General features: G+C 38.9%; 2 protein-coding genes across 3 annotated transcripts; one reads left to right on the top strand and one right to left on the bottom strand.

Moving 5' to 3' along the window:
* The first annotated feature begins 548 nt into the window (after positions 1–548).
* On the top strand, positions 549–19,547 carry FER (tyrosine-protein kinase Fer). Of its 2 annotated transcripts, XM_069055827.1 has the most exons (12): positions 549–1,217; positions 15,451–15,547; positions 15,852–16,047; positions 16,094–16,231; positions 16,659–16,889; positions 16,950–17,124; positions 17,199–17,360; positions 17,918–18,115; positions 18,164–18,340; positions 18,387–18,753; positions 18,803–18,925; positions 19,031–19,547. In XM_069055827.1, the coding sequence occupies exons 1-12, from the start codon at positions 831–833 to the stop codon at positions 19,306–19,308; spliced, it is 2,529 nt and encodes an 842-aa protein (XP_068911928.1). In that variant the 5' UTR covers positions 549–830; the 3' UTR covers positions 19,309–19,547. The 2 variants fall into 2 exon arrangements, with proteins under 2 accessions (XP_068911928.1, XP_068911929.1); XM_069055828.1 differs by lacking the exons at positions 549–1,217; positions 15,451–15,547; positions 15,852–16,047; positions 16,094–16,231 and having other exon boundaries at positions 16,747–16,889; positions 16,933–17,124.
* On the bottom strand, positions 19,478–21,025 carry eIF2Balpha (eukaryotic translation initiation factor 2B subunit alpha). Its single transcript, XM_069055833.1, has 8 exons — positions 20,864–21,025; positions 20,707–20,808; positions 20,519–20,658; positions 20,349–20,465; positions 20,188–20,300; positions 19,996–20,140; positions 19,819–19,944; positions 19,478–19,707 (listed from the first exon to the last, which is right to left on the bottom strand). Exons 1-8 carry the CDS (start codon positions 20,880–20,882, stop codon positions 19,549–19,551), a joined length of 921 nt encoding a protein of 306 aa, XP_068911934.1. The 5' UTR covers positions 20,883–21,025; the 3' UTR covers positions 19,478–19,548.
* Positions 21,026–21,145: the final 120 nt, after the last annotated feature.

Genomic DNA, 21,145 nt, shown 5'->3' with positions numbered 1-21,145 from the left:
ACGAATCAGGCACCTCGTGCGACATTTAACCTCCATTTTTCGAAAAACAGTTGAGGTTGAGTGTCACCTAGTATATGTAATCACATGTGTTTTGTTTTCAGTGGCTCACCCTGTATAGTGCATATAATGAATGTATCAATTAGTAAAAGTAAACAAAGAAAACAATTTAATAAGAAAAAAGTTAATTTTGATATAAGAGATTGGATAAAAAATGCAACAAATCGTTTGTTTTTCTTTATCCTTGAAAGAACTGATGTTAATCATTCAATACTAGTTCTTCGTACATAATTTACAATTACAATACATCAATGTAGGTGGGTACATTGTTTGCAAGTCAAGAGCGTGCCGAGTACATTCCGATTACGTAGCTTGTAAATCGTCACATTTTTCCGATATGAAATAAATCCGCGTCACAATTCTCGTCTGCGTTCATCGGAGCCCCCCTTCGCACCCGAACCCGTCCAACTTTCTATTGTTGTCTGCGGCGGCGACAGAAAGATGCCGCCTCCTGTCCAGGTACTTCCACGATTGAAAATAGCCAGTCGAACAGTGCTCGAATCCTCGTCGCCCGCTGCGCACACCTAAGGAGTTCCACCTCTAGAATGTTTTGTCTAACTCTAAGTCGCTGGGCAGCGGTAGTACCCAAGTACCACGTCTCGTAACCAGTGCGTTGGACACGTCGTCCTCACCGCCGCAAAACAAAAGCGCGTCTCGAATCAAAAGTGTCCGGTCCGTCTGTGATACACGTGATTTGACACCCCGACGATGGTCTGAGCGCGCTCTCCACGTCTCGAAGAGGGTGCAATTATGTAACCGACACCGGGAGCAAAATGGGTTTCTCGACCAACTTGCAGGGGAAGAGCGCCCACGAGGCGCTGCTTTCTCGCCAGGACGCCGAGCTGCGCCTCCTCGACTCCATGAAGAGGTGCATCTTGTCGAAGGTGCGGTGCGACCGCGACTACGCCGTCGCCTTGGGTTCCGTCGCCACCCAAGGGCTCAAAATCGACCGCGGCGACGAGCTCCAAGGCAGCTTGGTCGCCTCCACGTGGAAGACCATGATGGAGGAGCTGGACAACACAGGCAAGCTGATCAAACAGAACGCCGACACCATCGAGAGCAAACTCCTGGATACGCTCAACGGACTCTACGCCGAAAAGAGGAAGGTGAGGAAGGCGTACCAAGAGGAGCACGCCAGGATCCTGCAGCAATTCACACATGTGAGTCCTATTTTTGGAGAGCGCTAATTTTAGAAACGGTCTCGATGAGTTAACAGTTCCTGGTTTCGCTCCCAAATAACAATCACAACTGGAACGCTATCTCAAGAGATCTTCAAAACAGAACAACGCATAAATTTGCATTGACGGAGGATTACGATGGACTACACCCAACAACACCGTCCAAATCGTCAGATTCTATTAATAACGAAAACGCAACAAAGCTTGGGCGCGCTTTGCGGTTATTTTTTTTAACGCAAGAATTGCCACCGAAAAAATTATTTCACAGTTGGGGTGAGTCTTTGTTCGGGATGTTCTCACACACGTCATAATTAAAATACAAAGCACAAACTTCTATTGTATATTATACCGTAACAACAAATTTTCTGGTAAAGTAGCAAAAGTAACAAAAAGATTATTATCACTTTATCAGGCAATAATAATTAAGAGTTTTTATTGTTTTCAACTGTCATAAATACTCATTTTTCTCCTTTGTAAACTGCCTCTTAACTGTCCTAAAGCAAAATGAGCAGATAACGAACCGTTGCCCTAGACAACACATTCAACGACACATTTCTGACAGGTCTTGAAAAATTTGTCAAAACTGTCAAAAGCAAATGCGAAACCATTTTTAAAAGATTTGGAAGCTTCAGGGACGTCGTTTCAACCAATAAAATTGTGTATGCAACTCGTTTCTGGGTAAATTGGGCTTTTCTAATTGCCCTCGAGGCCTTAAAACCCTCGCTACGCTCGTATTTTAATCTTGTCCCTCGGGCAATTAGAAAAGCCCAATTTACACAGAAACTCGTTGCATAAATAACTATTATTGTTTTTAACTGTTATAAATACTCATTTTTCTCCTTTGTAAACTGCCTGTTAACTGCCCTAAAGCAAAATGAGCAGATAACGAACCGTTGCCCTAGACAACACATTCAACGTCACATTTCAGACAGGTCTTGAAAAATTTGTCAAAACTGTCAAAAGCAAATGCGAAACCATTTTTAAAAGATTTGGAAGCTTCAGGGACGTCGTTTCAACCAATAAAATTGTGTATGCAACTCGTTTCTGGGTAAATTGGGCTTTTCTAATTGCCCTCGAGGCCTTAAAACCCTCGCTACGCTCGTATTTTAATCTTGTCCCTCGGGCAATTAGAAAAGCCCAATTTACACAGAAACTCGTTGCATAAATAACTATTATGGAATGGAAATCACACTGTAGTTGCGTAAGTCCCACAATCAGTGATATTTTTCAATTTTGTTTAAATTTTTGTCGTGAAAAGCAATCGATAATCATTTTATGATGGAATTTTCATCACGTCCAATTACTTTTCGGAAATTATTTTCCTCCAGTACCGAACCAGTTATTGCCATATATTTGCACAATAACAACTTTTTTAATGTACACATTTAAGAAATGTAATGCTTCAATGGAAATTTCAATTTAAAAACTTGCGGAAAACTAAAAAAGGCTTTAATTTGTAATTTAAAACGTGTACAAATTGTGGCAGATCAAAGACTTTCGACGAATCCAAGAGGAAAATAAAGTCGACAAGCTCCAACAAGATTACCTGCAATAAAAAAATTGTTGTTTACACCGGGTGACCTTCTTTTGTTATTCGTTTTTGCATTATTTACTGGTTGACAAAATTTGCGGTAAACAATTGGTTTTAGTTTGGCAGGAAATTAAATCTGTCTTGTGTTTGACATTTTCGATGCATATTTTTTATCTGCGACTGTGCGATATATCCTATTTATCGTGGCAGTTAAATAATGACCACTTTACCGCACGCCGTGTGATAAAACATTTATTTTCGCTGGCGATACTTTTCATTATTATTTTCCAAGCTTTTGTGCATTTGCAAATAAATTGGATTCGACGAAGCAGTCACACATGTACTTTCCCATTGGCGTAGACCACCTATTGTGATAATCAATTTGGAGGTGCAAAAATCTAAACAAACACGTTGCTGGACAATTGTTATGAGACAAGCCTGCAACAAATATTGTAGTATCAGAACCTGAACAAGTCATCAGAAACTTGATTTACATTTTTCTGTCAAAACCTAAACTCTTGACACACTTGCGGCATTATCTGGACCACTTTGTGCACGACGTGATTCTATTTCCAGCATTCTTAGCTTAGTTGTTTCCAGAATTACAATTTACAAATATGGCGCGTTACAGTACAGTTATGTATAAGGTAATGGCAAGTAGTAAAGCAGTTAAGCACACACGTGTTTGTTGATATGATAATGTAGGTAGGTATGTGCGGTGTACACATTATAATACGACGGAGTTGAGCGAAATCGGTGAAGCATGGCAAGAAGTGTCGTATGTAGTACAAAGTACAGCTGAGCTAAACAGAGGACAACACAACGGCCAATCACCTTCAATGAAAACTGGACATCGGAGTGTCTTCTGAGTCAATGAACTTGTGTGATGTAACGCGCGATCAAAAAGTTTTCCGAGTGGGCCAGGCCCTGGAAGGGGTTTTCGTGTCTTTGCTTGAAGCATCACGTTTCGAAGTATGTAATCAAAAAGAAAAACTGCACTGGAAGTGACGAGTTTTAGAAAGAAATGAAGAGTTGAGTTTTTGTTGAGATCGGATTTGACATTTGAAGACGGATGTGTACGAATCAAGCTGCAATGTACGTCACAGTATGACACAAATACTTGACAGATAGGTATAGACTGCAGAAATATTGGAAGGTGGCCGTCAGCTGCGGCCTCTTACACAACCCTACCTACCGGAAACGCACAATCTATTTTACGTGACATTTACCTAGAAAAAGCTGTTCATTTATGCGGTCCGCAGTCGCAGCTGTAACATGTCGGAGTGTGCGACTCGGTACGTTTGGCACTCCTTGGCCTACCCTCCATCCGGAGCGGGCACCACCTACCGGAATTTTTTCGGTGGTTCGGATCAGGTTCACTGAACCAGATGATGCGAAAATTATCGAATTATTAACGAAAACGTTACAGCTCCGGGCCAAGAGAAGAGAAGGGTTCATTCTTGGCCGGAGCTCAAAGGAGGTTAGCAGAATCTCGCCTGAAGGCCCCCGTCTGAGCCGTGATCGAGGTCAAAATTCACCTGACGATGACTTTCGACTACAGTGTGGTCACTAGATGTTCGCGCGATGGCGACGAATCTAAGCCGTTCCGGTGGTACCATGTGGTACCTCCGAAAATGGCATTGACATTCTTATTTATTCGTCTTGGAACCCACACGTTATTCTAATTTGTCGTTTTTCTCACAGGCTATCAATACGAGAATCCATACATATTTATAAAAATTACAGGAAATGGTAGCCATCATTGAAGTGTTAATTATAGAGTTGATCAGTGCAATCTTTTATTCGCCGAAAACGCAAATAAATCAAAAATTAGACTGTCTGATGGGCACGATACTACTTAGAAAAGATTACCATAACAATAGAAGGTGGCGACCAAATCGTACCAATGCAATCAAAACTGATCTCTGTCTTGTCCACCTCCAAACCACAACTCCAAGTGTAAAAGAGGAACATAATCTCTACAATATTCAAGTCATTAAGATGCCGATAATGTTTCAACCGCAGGATTAACAACAAAGCTACAAGCAATACTCACAATGAGATTTAAATTTGCCGCCATAAAATTGACAGCTGTCGTTCGATTTTGGCGCGGTTTTGATATAACGTTGTCCGTTATTTTTGCTTCTTTTTGTGTATTAAATGAACGAATTGATTTGTAAATTTACGTATTATAAGACACAACACTTTCTCTACACTTTCATGTCCGTCATGTTGTTACAAACAATAATGTGAGGTTATGTTCGAATAAACTCTTAAATTTCCCATTTTGTTGCGATTTATGGTGGGCATGAAAGTTGCAACACGATGTAAAACCTATAAACTCTCAATAATAAAGCAACGAATTTGTTTTGCCAATTTGAAGATTTATGAAGGAAAATTTGACAACAGACAGGACCGGCTCGAGTAAGTCGTGACTCGGAACCATGAATAAAGGTGTATCCCACGATTCTACACCAAATTTGCATTCATTTTTCACTTAAATGTGTCTCCCAAATGAAGCAGTTACAATAATATTGCCTACATTTGTTCACTTCCAGGAAAATTTGAGGTTATGTTGTCACAAATACCGACATTTTGTCTTTAGTCGGAGTTTACAGCAAATTTGACGAAACGCTTGTGATCTATTGGGTTGAAGCAAAAAGACTGATTCGATCGCGGTTAAAGATTTTTGGGGAAAATTCTGTGACAAAACAGGATCGGCTCGAGTAAGACGTGACCTGGAACCATCAGTCAGGTCTATTCCACGATTCTACATCAAATTTGCATACATTTCTCACTGAAATGTGTCTCCCAAATGAAGCAGTTACAATAATATCGCCTACATTTGTTCAGGATGGTAATTACTTCCACGAAAATTTGAGGTTATGTTGTCACAAATACCGACATTTTGTCTTTAGTTGGGGTTTACAGCAAACTTGAAGATAACGAAACGCGTGTGAACTATCGGGTTGAAGTAAAAATGCTAATTCGATCACGGTTAAAGATTTTTGGGGAAAATTCTGTGACAGAACAGGACCGGCTCGAGTAAGTCGTGACCTGGAACCATCAATCGGATGTATTCCACGATTCCACATCAAATTTGCATTAATTTCTCATTTAAATGGGTCTCCCAAGCTGTGCACCTATAAGAGTATTGTATCTATTTGTTCAGGATGGTGATTATTGCCAAGACAATTTTGAGGTTATGTTGTCAGAAATACCGAAATTTTGTCTTTAATTGGAGTTTACACTGTTTACAGCGAACTTGAAGATAACGAAACGTTTGTGAACTTGAACTATCAGATTGAGGCAAAAAGGCTGATTCCATCGCGGTTAAAAAGTTTTGGGGAAAATTCTGTGACAAACAAGGACCGGCTCGAGTAAATCATGACTCGGAACCATCAATTAGGTGTATTCCACGATTCTACATCAAATTTGCATACATTTCTCACTGAAATGTGTCTCCCAAATGAAGCAGTTACAATAATATCGCCTACATTTGTTCAGGATGGTAATTACTTCCGCGAAAATTTGAGGTTATGTTGTCACAAATACCGACATTTTGACTTTAGTCGGGGTTTACAGCAAACCTGAAGATAACGAAACGCTTGTGAACTATCACGGTTAAAGATTTTTGGGGAAAATTCTGTGACAGAACAGGATCGGCTCGAGTAAGACGTGATCTGGAACCATGAGTCAGGTCTATTCCACGATTACACATCAAATTTGCATTCATTTCTCACTTAAATGTGTCTCCTAAGCGATGTCGATTTGTTCAGGACGGTGATTATTGCCACGAAAATTTTGAGGTTATGTTGTCAAAAATATCAAAATTTTGTCTTTAGTTGGGGTTTGCAGTGAAGATAACGAAACGCGTGTGAACTATCGGGCTGAAATAAAAAGGCTAATTCGATCAGGGTTAAAGATTTTTGGGGAAAATTCTGTGACAGAACAGGACCGGATCGAGTAAGTCGTGACCTGGAACCATCAATCAGGTGTATTCCACGATTCCACATCAAATTTGCATTCATTTCTCACTTAAATGGGCCTCGTTAATGAAGCACTTACAATAATATTGCCTACATTTGTTCAGAATGGTAATTACTTCCACGAAAATTTGAGGTTATGTTGTCACAAATACCGACATTTTGTCTTTAGTTGGGGTTTACAGCAAACTTGAAGATAACGAAACGCGTGTGAACTATCGGGTTGAAGTAAAAAGGCGAATTCGATCACGGTTAACGATTTTTGGGGAAAATTCCGTGACAGAACAGGATCGGCTAGAGTAAGTCGTGACCTGGAACCATTAGTCAGGTGTATTCCATGATTTCACATCAAATTTGCATTCATTTTTCACTTAAATGTGTCTCCCAAGCAGTGCAATAATAATAGTTTTGTGTTCATTTGTTCAGGATTGTGATTCTTGTCACGAAAACTTTGAGGTTATTTTGTCATAAATACCGAAATTTTGTCTTTAATTGGGGTTTACAGCGAACTTGAAGACAACGAAGCGTTTGTAAACTACCTATCAGGTTGAAGCAAAAGGGCTAATTCGATGGCGGTTGTAGATTGTAGGGGAATATTCTGCGACAACAGGACCGGCTCGAGGTGAGTTGTGCCAACTTGAGGCTCCTGTTTCGCGGTCCGGAATGAGGTAATTACATCAAAATAACATCGAATGCAGTCTAATTCGGGTGCAGCAGTCGAATCCAGTTATTTAAACGGCACAAAGCTTAATTGATCCAATTGACTTCTTTATGGAGGTTGAGTAGTGGCGTCAATCGTCTAACTCTGGTGTTTCTCGCTCTCGAGGCGGTCAATTAACATGCAAAATCTTGTCGTATCCGTTGAAACACAACGAAATCGAATTAACGAGATGAGTCAGTGGTGGAGAACTACGCCACTGGCCGATGTGTAAGCTAAATGAGTTTTTTCCTCATTAGATATTACCGTCAGGTAGATGTTGTTTAGCAACATTGAATTAGACGTCGCAGACGGATGAATATTATAAATTTTACTACGGGCGAACCTTTTTATAAATAGAATCTACCTGTTGAAGAGACAGCGGCAAGTCGGATAAATTGATCTCGGCCTAACAAAAGTCAAGGACTGAGTTTGTAAAGCGGACGCTCTTAACAACACAAAAGGTCTGGTGTTTTATGGTGTCGTACCTGGGGACCCAGAAATGAAGAGGTACGCGACAGTGTCTAGCGTACAGGTGGACAATAAAAACGTCAAAGACCTGAATGGGGCGCCGCTGCTCTACGACTTCATTGTCCCATTTGGAAATTGAGACGGAGTTTACGCAAAACGGAAAACAATTTGCTACGCACATTTTGTGGAAAGATTTTAGATGAGCAAGGACGAACGAAAGAGGATTCTCTAAATAATTTAAAACAAGGAAAATCACGCCCAATTCGTGATGTAACGATGAACGTGTGTTTCTTTCTTTCGACAAATTAAAATAAATTGTATTTAAATTGGTAGTTTTTAAATATTTGTGGCGATATGCCATGGTAGCGTCACGTCGTACCACCTAACTTCGGCGATAAATAAGGAGGTTCAAGGTTTTCTCTATACTTTTCAGTTCCAACTTTCTGTACTAAGAATTTAAATTAGCTGGAAGTCATTTGAAACCTATTACGATGTCTTGATTTTTCCAAAAATATGCTTCCATTGTTTTATTACTGATTGACAAGAAAGGACCTTTCATTTTTTTTTAAATCTTTATTCCAACAAATGGAAAGTCAGTTCTTCACAATTCCAGTCATTGAAGAATCTTTTCTGATTTTTATCTAGCCAGGTCCAAGTTCATTTGGTCCCCATTTACTTATGATAAAATGGTTATGAATAAATTGATAAAAACTCTTGACGCCAAGATTCGATAACAATTTTTTTAACAACACCTCCGCACACCCACGCTCTTCGAATTTTTTGATTGCATTCCATTTTTGTCCAATAAATTGAATCGGAATTTTGCTTGTTTTGCATTTTAATGTTGCGCAGCTATTTCATCATTAGTATGTAGATAAGAACTGTGTATTTCCGCATTTACGCGTGTAACATGTTTATTTGGAAGCCAACTGGTATGTACTACTGATTCTAAAAGTCGTGTCAATTTTTTGAAGAAAGAAAAAACAAATATTTTGGCAGCGAGCGTAATTTTTATTTGTCCAAGATAATGCGCGAGCTCATACTGTTGCAACAGTGACATCACCATTCAAAACGTAGACCAGCCAGCAAGACATTCAGATTTGAATGCTGTAACATGTCTGTAGGAGGCTGTTCTAACCTACCTAACCAACAAAAATTTTTTCTTTGAGAAATGAAATTTATTGCGTTGGAAATAAGATTAGCTCCGCTTTTTTACACTTGCGAAGGATGCAAAAATAGTTTATTCGTTTATTTATCTGTTGTATTTGCATACATGAGATAACAGATCTAATCTAACGTCATGCGAGCCGTTGCCTCATCCTGCTGGAATCAACCATTATGTGGGGTGAAATAGTTTAAATCGGTCCAATTAACTTTTCCGCAAAATCGCAACCCACATCCAATTTTATTGAGCGTGTAATGGCCATTCTTGAAGAAAATGGGAATTTCCTACTCCATATTCGCATATTTTGTCAGTGCACATATCCCGAGAGATGAAACCAAGCTTGATCACTGAAGAATGATAAATCCAGAAGATTGGTGTTCATTGTCTGATTGAAGCAATGACAATAAATCATTCTCTTTTCATAATCTGGTGGGTGAAGCTTTTGGAACACCTGCGTTTTGTAGCGCTACATCAGGTCTTTCATAACAAATTTCTGACATATGCTGTATGATAAATCCACTTATTGTGAAAGTCTTCTTAATGACGTATGGATCATCATTCATTACTTGTCTCACATTTTCAACAGTGCCAAGGGTGCATTTCGTTGATCTGCCACTTTCTGATTTTCTCTTAATGCTACCAGTTTCACGGAATAATTTCGCCACATAACTCAATGTGTTTACAAAATTTATCTCAATTACAAAAACAGTTTTTGTGGAATCATTTAGTCTCTCTCGTTAACTCAAATATCACCTACTGCCGCTGTCTTGAGGCGATCCTGCGGCGGTTACGGTCAGTAGGGGTGCTCCTAGATGAAATTTGACCCTTAAAGGGTCAAAATGGGTTAAGTCAGATAAAATAGGTTAGGATAGTTCGGACATAATTAAATTAGTTAAAAATAGGAGCGTTCTTGATAGTTAGGTCTTAATAGTCTGTTCTGAGTGGTTTATTGGTTTCTAACGTCGTAGCGCCAACGTACTGGATGTTTTTGTAGTGATTAACGTATAGTCGTTCAAGAACTGTAACGTCATATTGCAGGCCCTATTGTTAAAAGATGAACTAGTTTCACAAAGAAGAATGTAGTTTCTTTAATTTTGTAAAGCGGTTTTGCGTTTAAAAAGACGGCGGAAGGTACAAAGTACCAAGCAGTCTCTTTTGGACTGTCTCATTAATTATTGAACCATATAACGGTAGAGTTCTTGGACGACTATAACGCGCAAATGAAATCGTAAATATTGAATCATATGTGATTCAGTCTGGATTCAGTTTTGATTTATTTTCTTATCAGAAAATACTTTGCTAGCAATTTTTGTTCCTTATCGTTGTTAGAAAAATTATAAATCTAGAACGTACGTCACAGGAATTAGTAAAGACCTTGAGGTCAACATTGTCAGATGAACTGTTTAAAAATTATAAAACTTCACGATCGCACAATAACAAATTTAATGCCATCAAAAACACTAAGCGGAGTTCATTAACGTACAGTAAAACCTGTCTAAAGTGACGATCTCTGGAACCGACCAAAAAGGTCACATTAGGCAAGTGGTCAATCCAAAGACTTTTTTTTTATAAAATTACTACATACAGTAAAGAAGTAAACAATTAACTACGATTTAACAGAATATGTAACAAACATTACAGTTAATTATTAATTATTATTTAACACTTTATAGTATTGCCTATTCTGCTGTAAGTGCAATTTTCCCTTCGTATCTTTTTTTGTGATTTTATAAGTGTGTTCCATTCTATTTTTGAAATTAATTTAATCTTACGTAAAAATCGGGTCAACTTCTCTCTCATCGACCCTGCCCACGAATTTAAAAATCTATTTTGGAATAACTTGAGTACTCCTGTACGGTGCATAGAACAGACCCTATTGGTCGATCCCAGTCATGTGCTAAAATGTAAAACGAACTAAACTCTAAAATGGAAAAATGGAAAAATTGACTTTTTTTTATTATTAAGATCTTGACAGGTGCGACTAGGTTAAATGCTTAAAAATCAAGGGTTACCTTACTAGGGCATGTTTTATTTGTTTTAAGGTCTGTAATTTATTATTTTTTTCTTAAAAAGGATTTAACGTATGTGTGGCATTAATGTTCCACTGTTTTGATTAAAATAACACTTATGTGGTGAACATTTGTGTATAGAGAAAGCGTTTTCAAAATAATTATGAGAAGAGACCTAAACCATTAAAAACATTAATCTGAATTATAAAATAAAACGTCCTCTTAAAAATAGATCTTTTTTTCAGTGTACCTACCAGTATATGAAGATAAATGTTTAGTGCTAAAGCTTGTATAATATAAATATTATAACTAAAGTAATTTAAAATAGCTTTTTTAACTTAAACATTATAATAATACATCTTTAGAAACTTTTGACTCATTAATGGACAAACTTATTTCATACATTCGTAATGATGACAAACAAAAATGGAAAAAAGATCTAAAAACCAATTATTACTGAAATGGACAGATTAGAAGATGCTGTTAAGATAGTTGAAGAAGTAGTAGATAAATTAATTATATTGCAAGGATAGCTGTTGACTTATTTGTTGAGCAATTAATTATGACTGATTGCTAACTAGAGTTGGCTAATAATAAAATAAACGAATTGGAATATAAATTAAACAATTATAAAAATTATTACCGTAGAAATTGGCGGAATTAAGAAAGAAAACAGAAGTGATTGATGATGCGAACAGAAAGAAATATGAAAGCAATAAATGAAGAGTAAAAAATTATAAATAAAATTAATGAGAGTAAATTATTACATTTAGAAATGTAAATACAGGGTGTCTCAGCTAAGACTTTCGAGCCTAATATCAGGTCAGGTCAGGTCAGGTCAGGTCAAGGTTCAATTAGTAATCATAAAATTACAGTTGGTTGCAAAAAAAAAACGGGAAACAAAAATTTTCCTAATGTAAATTTGATTTTGTCCATTTGTCAATTAATTGTTTATTTGACAATACCTATCAAATAATTTTAAAAAATGTCATTGAATTTTGACATTGATTCTAATCTCCCGTAAGAATATGCTATGAAAAAATTGTAAAAATGTGTCAATTTTATTCTGACAGTTCCCGTTTTTTTGCAACCAACTGTACCGCAATTATTGTTCGATTGTTGAACATTAAAAAATAGGGGTCTACACAAACAATTAACTAAATCACTCGTCTGATTCAACGAAAAGATTAGATTTTGTTGTTGAAAATTTAATCTAAATTTTGAAGGTATTTGAGCAGTTACCTTTTGAAACAATTGATGAAAAATTGCCAAGCAACATTTTTTACACCCTTTGAAATCTGTCAAAAGTGGGCGCGCTTTATTAGAAAAGTCAAATTGCGTAAATTAATTGAAAATACATACTCTAAAAATAGACTACAATGGCAGAAATTTCAATATTGCTGAAAAAGGAAACAATTTTTGCCAATGGAGAATGTCGTAAGAACTTCAATGACACAGTTCGTTTTCTTGTGGAACACTATTCAAATGTACGGTTGGCTTCAAAAAAAAACGGGAACTGTCAGAAAAGTTCTGTCAGATTTTATTAAATTTTTATAGTTTGAAACGGCCTTTTAGAATTTAGGTTAAAAAACTGCACTTATGTATCAGAAATACTACTGTCAAACGGACACAAATTGACATAAATTGACAAATTAAATTTCCAATTCACATTAGGTCAATTTCATTTCCCGTTTTTTTTTTGAAGCCAACTGTAGGCTTTACAAAATTTAAGGTTCAGAGAGTCGTTAATTTATTTGAAAACACAAGAAGCGTACGTGAACCAAATTACCTTGCTAAAATATCCCGATCGTGTTTTATTCCTTTATGGAAGAATTAAAGCATTCAGTATAATAAATTACGTCCAAATGTTGTCTTTAACTTTGTAAGTGTTTGTAAGGTTAGCAAGATAAACGTCAAACATGTCACCTGCGTTTGTGCGAAAAGGGGTAACCAAAATTTGGCAAAATTGCGCGTTTGTTTCATACGCGTTTACGTTTTTGCATCTGCAGCCACGTTTAACACAGTTTTTTGTTTCACAAAAATCCGTTGGAAAGTAACCGAGTTATTAGGCTCGAAAGTCTTAGCTGAAACACCCTGTATATTCAATGAAGAATTATGAAAAATTTCAGAATTAAATATTTTCTTATTCGACAACTCGGATATTTCGTATTAATCTTTTAGTAAAAATATCATGTTTACAGGGTGACTTTGAAGGTTGTGAAGATATTTTAACTTGTGATTGAACCCCACAAAAGGTACCGATTGAGCCAATAATTCCTCATACAGGGTATTTCACGAGTGATAATGAGCGCGGCGGAATGGAAAATGCAACCCACAATACAGGAAAAGCCGGATAATTATCGCCTCCATGTCCAGGTTTACGTTCAAATGTATTGTGGGTTGCATTTTCTATTCCGCCGGGCTCATTATCATTCGTGAAATACGTTGTATAAATGTTGATATTTTTCGAGAAAAAGGGACTACAGTCCATTCCATTTAAGAATACAGATGTCTCTTCGAATGGAGAACGTTTCATACTGTCGAACGCGGCAAATTTGAAAACATACATTTCAAGCAAAATTAACAAAAAAAAAAGAAACTTAGGGTAGTTGATATTCTAATAACAAAATTGTAATTTAATGATACGTTTGATACAAAAACTCGATAAGTTTGACATTAATAACCAAAAAATCGATCAAATATCATTAGGGTAGTTGATATTCTAATAACAAAATTGTAATTTAATGATACGTTTGATACAAAAACTCGATAAGTTTGACATTAATAACCAAAAAATCGATCAAATATCAAAATTTGACAGTACATAGTTATCAAAAATCGAACATTGCCTTGGCGTAAACTCTTTTCTAATTTAGATCAATCAACGATGGGAAAATAGTCCCCCTATGCTATTCTACACTGCATACTAAAATGGAATAGACTAGGTTTTCAAAAAAAGTTTGGAAGCCACTGAATTTTAGGAAAAAATGGGTCAAAAAAATCACAGTAAACTTTTTTTGTTGTCATTTAATTCAAAATTAAGTCATTTAACAAGAACATCTTAACCTCAATTTAAATTACAAATGTCTTTCACCAACCTGGAGAAAATCGATATGGTTTTTGATCTATGGCGAAGCCGGTGGACATTTAGAGCTATATTTGCCGTCCCGACCAGCTGGGGTAATAAACTGGGGTGATCTTCACGTGATTATATCTACGCGGAAAGTTTCCTCAAAGCTCCCAATGCAGGAACCTTTCTAAACGTTGTGCAGCATCTTCGCGATTTCAGGCGTTTCGAAATGAAATGCGCGATCTTGGCCGCCAACGAGAAGATCGCGTTTTAGTTAGAGAAGAAGACATTCCTCACGAAATCCAAGAGCGACACTTCCAGCAGTCATTTTATTTAACGTGCGGGTTGGCATTGTTGAAAAATCACCTCGTAGGTCCCTACGTTTTATCTCGCCGTTCTTCAATTTTTAAGCCACTTTTTTTTATCCACCACAAAATAGGTTACTTGTTTAGAGTTTTTTTTTTAATTATTATTTCACCTCTACAATAATAATTTAAGACGTGTCATTCTAAGAAAATCAGCACTAAATTAACATAACTTTCTAACAAACAGTTTCATCCTTTTCCTGTCTACCTGTTTTGTTCAGCTTGTTTTTACTCAGAAAGTTCCACTTTTCTCATTCACCTTTCCTTTCATCTCACACCAAAAAAGTTAATTTTTTACTCCCACATCCTTTCCCCACCCAGACTAACCAAAAGAAGCTTTTTCATCACTAAAACTTCCAATTTTTTTATTTAAAACTTTCCGCTTGTTATCCTTGTGAGGTATCGCCGTAACCGTTTAATAAATTAACCATCGACCATTTTTTCCCATATCCGCACCATAATGTAAGCAATAACGCTGTCATTACGGCCCAACAATCGATTCCTGGTATCGAACACAATTAATACCATAAAGGAAATTCCGGTTTTTGCGCTGATAACATTGAAAAATACCGCTTAACGGTTTCACAACGGTGCCAAGCAATAAATTTCCGCAACCTAGAGGAAACATTGTATGTGCTTACGCATCTGGTCAATTATGAAAACATTTTATCAAAACGATGGCTCAGACTTTTTTTAGCACACGAAAGAAATAAAAATGCATGGATCCGTGGCTAAAATTAAATGCGGTGTATTTTAGCGGTCTGCCAAAATCTTATAAAGTTTGACTTAACACACTTCATATTGATGTTAATTCATGGCTCCCACGCCAGATTCAAATAGAAATTATTAATTTGTATTTTCATCCGGATCGGATAGATTTTGGAGGAAGCAAAGAAATTAATTAATTTTTTGTTGTTTCAGCTGCAAGACGAAGTCAATCGAAAGAAATGCGAATACCAGAAGTATTTAGAGCTGTACAAACTGATGAGGTCCAGGTTCGAAGAGCACTACGTCAAATGTAAGTCCAGCCAGAACGAGTTCGTTCCGAGGAATCTTGTCTGAAAAGTGTCTCGCGCCTATTCTTTCACATTTGCTCCAGTTTCTTCGCATTTTATCTCTTTACGCCGGATTCGTGACCCGAAGAAAGTGGCGAAAAGTCGAAAAAACACGCCACTTAACCTTCACTCGCGTACACCTACGGCGGCCAAGTGCTAATAATAGTCAAAATGAACGAAATTAAAATTAGTTGCACCTCGGCCTCGCCAATAGGTGTTTGCTCTTCTAACCTAGAGGCAATGCGTCCAAATCGGGTGTTGTTGCAGCTGGCCGAGGCGGAAGGAAGCTGGATGAAGTGAGGGACAAGTACCAGAAGGCTTGCAGGAAGCTCCACCTCACCCACAACGAGTACGTCCTGCTTCTGTGCGAAGCTTCCGAGTTCGAGAAGGACTTCAGGACCGTTCTTCTCCCCGGGCTCTTGGAGCACCAGCAGTCGTTGCAAGAGGCCTTCATCCTGGCCTGGTGAGTAACGCTCTTTCTTGAGACGTCACTCAGGACCCGCTTGCAGGAAGCAAATCCTGCACGAGGTGAGCAGCAACTCGGACTGCACCGCCGACAAGTTTCGGGAGGTGCAGAAGAGGATCGAGGGCAGTTTGGAGGCGATCAAGCCCACGGAGGAGTACAAGGACTTCACCGAAAAACACAAGTGAGTTTGAAGTTGCCAAAGCTGTCTTTGAAGGTCAACTGAAGGACTGTCAAAATCGAATTTAGGGTTAGGTTACAATTTAGGAATGTGTCCTTGGTGTAGTTGGTTAAAGGATAAAACTTGTCAAATACTAAAAAAACTATTGAAAAGGAAATATAACAATTTCCCAATAAAAATAATATTGACTTTAAGGATGTGTAAATGACATAGTGATAGCCAAAATAGTAATTTGTGCTTGTCAAGTTTGATTGACATAAGATTGGCAACACTGCACTAGGGGGATTTGACCATTGCGTCCAATAGCATTGCGCCTGAGCTGTTACGTACTTTAGGCGGGAATTTGGTGCGTTTGAATGATTGTGACAATTTTATAGATTTTAGTGAAAAAATTGTGCTGTAATCCATAATACAGAGTGTTTGTTTTTAGGACGACGCCAACAGAGCCTGTCAAATTCACTTTCGACGAAAGTCTGATTGAGGACAGCGCCGGGAAGCTGCTCCCGAACCAGCTAACGGTGGATAATTTGACAGTCGAGTGGTTACGAAACAAACTATCCGAACTAGAGAGCAGTATTAAGGAGAACCAGGAGAAAAGGTCCTCCCTGACGGCCAACCCCGACAGTTTCCTCAACGGCAAGAGCAGCGAGATCGCCAGCAGGTGTGCCTCTTCGGGGAAATTCTTTCGCAATAAATAATTGCAGTCGTCGCGATTTTCTAGGGTGGATTCGTCCAAAAAGGAGATCAACGAGCTGAAATGCCAAGAGAGGAAGATGCTGAAGCAAACTGAACTAATCAAAAGTGCCTTAAACGAGCTCGGGTGCGAGGAAGTGCCGTCTGGGTGTGATCTCTCTATAGATAATAATCAAACTTTTATTAGCAATTCTAGTGAACAAGTAAGTGTCCTGATTTGTCGGCGAGGTCCTGCTTCCGGTGTCGGGTCTTGGGTATATCTTATTAACACTTGTAGGTCGGCAGTTCTGACAGTTCTAAGCGCGGTTTTGGTCATCACAGGATAGTTAACATGTTTCGTAAACCCTTCCGGCGAAAATCTGTGCCCTCGTCGCCGATCGCGCCGCCACGCACTAAGGGAAGGAGGGATTCCGCCCCTCGCAGCGAAGGGGGCGACCCTGTAGGTGTAGTGGCAGAGTGTGCTAACGCTTTGATTAACTAACAACCAACAATATTCATTTTATCGTTGCTTCTGGCGTCTTTTTTACACTTTCTTTTAAACAGCTTCCCTAACATTGTTGTTACTTCGCTTTGTGCTTTTTCCTTTCTTATTAGTTTTCTGTGTTTATAAATCTCAAAAAAAAATCAAACAACTATTTACAGTGGACCACCTTTTAAGTATTGTAATTTCAATTTGGTTGTAGGTCGTAAAATTTTATTGGATATTATGAGCGATTAACGGGCACAATGGTTGGGTTTGAAAAGGTTGGAAAGCGGCGCGTGCCGTTTGCCGTACAATGCAAATATACCAAATGTACAATACAACCCTGCTTAAAATATTACCTGCTAGTGGTAAACTAGGATTTATAAGCCCCGCAAGATCTTTAACTTAAAGTACCATAAAATTTTACGACCTACAACCAAATTGAAACTAGTATAAAGGAGTATCCACAAGCATGGACAAAAAGCTACCACCTAGTGCACAAATATGTATTGACCCTTGATTGTTCGGTGCAGGTGGCGATGACCACAAACAAATCTCTGGTGGACGAGGAATGGTTCCACGGAGTTCTTCCGCGCGAAGAAGTCGTCCGGCTGTTAACCCAAGATGGCGACTTCTTAGTAAGAGAAACTACAAGAAACGACGAGTGCCAAACAGTCCTTTCGGTGTGTTGGGGCGGCCATAAACACTTCATTGTACAGACCACAGCTGAGGTATTCCTGATTCCGTGACCAACCAGTTCACTCCAATAACATTTCCAGGGCCACTACCGGTTCGAAGGACCAGCTTTCCCCAGCATTCGCGAACTAATTCTTTACCAATTCAACAGCGGCCTCCCTGTTACGGGCCGCTCCGGTGCCATACTCTACAAACCCATCCCTCGGGAGCGATGGGAACTCAACAACGACGACGTCGTCCTCTTGGACAAGATCGGTCGAGTGAGTACTTCACCAGGTGACTGCCACGAACTCACTGTTCTTTTAGGGCAACTTCGGGGACGTCTACCGAGCCCAATTGAAGAACAGCAACGACGTAGTGGCGGTGAAAACTTGTCGGGTCACTCTACCAGAAGACCACAAGAAGAAGTTCCTCCAAGAAGGCCGGATTCTGAAGCAATATGACCACCCCAACATAGTCAAGCTGATCGGGATCTGCGTGCAAAAGCAACCCATCATGATCGTGATGGAACTGGTGCCGGGAGGGTCGCTGTTGACCTTCTTGCGGAAGAAGTCACCGGCGCTGACTGACGGTCAACTCATGAAGATGTGTCTGGACGCGGCGGCTGGGATGAGGTATTTGGAGTCGAAAAACTGCATCCACAGAGATCTAGCCGCCAGGAACTGTTTAGTTGGTAAGTGGGGCGGTTGACAGGGTGGTACTGGATTGAGAGTGTTCTTCAGGATACAACAACGTGGTGAAAATCTCCGACTTCGGAATGTCGAGGGAGGAGGAGGAGTACATAGTTTCGGACGGGATGAAGCAGATTCCGATCAAATGGACCGCTCCTGAGGCGCTAAATTTTGGTAATTATCAAATTTTAGTTGCGCACTCTGGTGTGTGGCCGCCTTACTAGAAACAATAATGGTGGCGTCACTTGACATTTGACAATTTGAAAATTATTTCCTTAGGAAAATACACTTCTTTGTGCGACGTCTGGAGCTACGGGATCCTCTGCTGGGAGATATTTTCAAGAGGCGGGACCCCCTACAGTGGCATGAGCAACTCGAAGGCGCGGGAAAAAATCGATTCCGGTTACAGAATGCCCGCCCCCGACAACACCCCCGACGAGATGTACCGACTGATGCTGAGATGTTGGGAGTATAAACCGGAAAACAGACCCAACTTTGAACAGATCTACACAGTCGTGGAAACCTTGTGTGCCGCATACAGAGTGTCATTCCTCTGACCGGTTTACTCATTTCTGTGATCGAATGAAGCTCAGAAAAATCTACAAAAATCTAAAAGAGAATATTTTTCTATGTTTTTGCCAACAAAAATTATATTGAGTGTGCTATTAATTACTGTGATTGTAACGAAACGTTTGATGGTATAGTATTAAAAAAAAATCTCTAATAAACCTTTTATAACTTCTATTATATGTAAAAAGTTTGACTGAGTTTTGAATAAAAGTTTTATTAAAAGCTGCTTATAAATAGAGTTGGATAAGTTGGTCGCTTACAGCAGAGGGCGTCAAGATCCCCAGATCTGTGAAAAGTAAGGTTATGTACGCCGGGGGAGTGTAGTCCACAAGAGGGTGGGCTTCTCTCAGGTCAGTTGCGACGCGTTTTCTCGAGCTCCTTGAATACTGCAAATCGTAATTACACAATGAAATGCATGTCTAAATCTGAGAGATTGACATGTAGAGGGCGCTGTTACAACACTCCATAAAAGATTCTTTGTCACCGCTTGCGCTTACCTTGTATTCGTCAGGGAGATCACCCTGATTCAGAGGGAACAATCGCGTAAACTTGAAGCTTTCTGTCAATACATAAAACGGTTTTTTCATCTCGCGCGCACACATCGCCATTGTGTAGCTGCCAACCTAAAAACAATAACGTCAAAACTTGAAATGACACCTTGTGTGTGTTATCACTTTATTCACGATCCCTCCACTTTCTACAACCCCCTCGGCCCCAACCATCACAAAATCGACTTGTTCCATTATGTAGCCCACAGCAGAGTCAAGAATAAGTGTACAAGGAATTCCCTCTGCTCTCAGATCTTTGCACATAACCTCACTATAAAACACCTAATTTAACAAGTTTTGAGAGTTGGTCACACTTACCCGCTGTTATCTGGGGCAGACTGAGTCACAAAAACTTCAAATTGTGTTTGTTGTCTGAAAGCCTGGATGAGAGTTTTCAAAACAACGCGTGATCTGGAGTGTGTGAGCACTTTCTGAAGATAAATCAATAATGTTGTTTTATCACATTAATTAACACTTACTGAACCATCAGCTATGAATTTTGTTGCCAGTTTCACAATCTTATCCCTACATTGTTGCAACTTGTCAAGAAAAATGTGTCCTCTATCTAACATAACTTCCCTGCAGTGCTCAAAATTCTACAATTGCAATTTAAGAAAAGATCTTGACAATTGTGAAAGAATTAAAATACCTTGTAGTCAAGTTTTGCAAAAGTAATAAACCTCATGAATAGTTCACAGCCTGAATTGATTGCTGTGACTGGATAATCTGAAGTTTTAATTGTCAAAATTGCATCTTTTAAATTCTCATCCAACCCTTGTATTGTGGTATCTACAGTTGTGCAATTAAAGCAAGTTACAACTTCACCTGTTCATTTACCTTTATATTTTTCAATAACCTTCATCAGAGTCATTATTGCAACGACACCAACTGAGAGATCTTCGTTTTTAGCGACAGTCTGGCTAAAAAACTCTTTCACTTCTGTAACAAAACAAACGGTCAAATGGGTCATCAGAATTAGTCAGCAGATCACAACCGAATCCTTCTTTGTCCATCGCGTCCTCGTGAGTTGCAAAATACGAATTGTTAAAATCGTTTCATCATATAACCTCACTCTTGTCACGTCTGTGACATTTCACTTTTGACACGTGTGAAGTGTCTAAAGTGACGTCGGAGATTTTCCCGAAAGTGAAGTTCCCAGCGATCGGCCTGGTTTCCAATTACGGGACAATCTTCGAGGGTCAGAATTTCCGATATTCAAATTTGGAGTTGGATAATTTCCCTTCGAACGATTAATTCCCGGAAAAATCCATTTCGG

Source organism: Tenebrio molitor, chromosome 8 (assembly GCF_963966145.1).
Source record: "Tenebrio molitor chromosome 8, icTenMoli1.1, whole genome shotgun sequence".
Classification (NCBI taxonomy): domain Eukaryota; kingdom Metazoa; phylum Arthropoda; class Insecta; order Coleoptera; family Tenebrionidae; genus Tenebrio; species Tenebrio molitor.
Note: the sequence above shows the minus strand (reverse complement) of the source record. Positions and strands in the feature narration are given on the sequence as shown.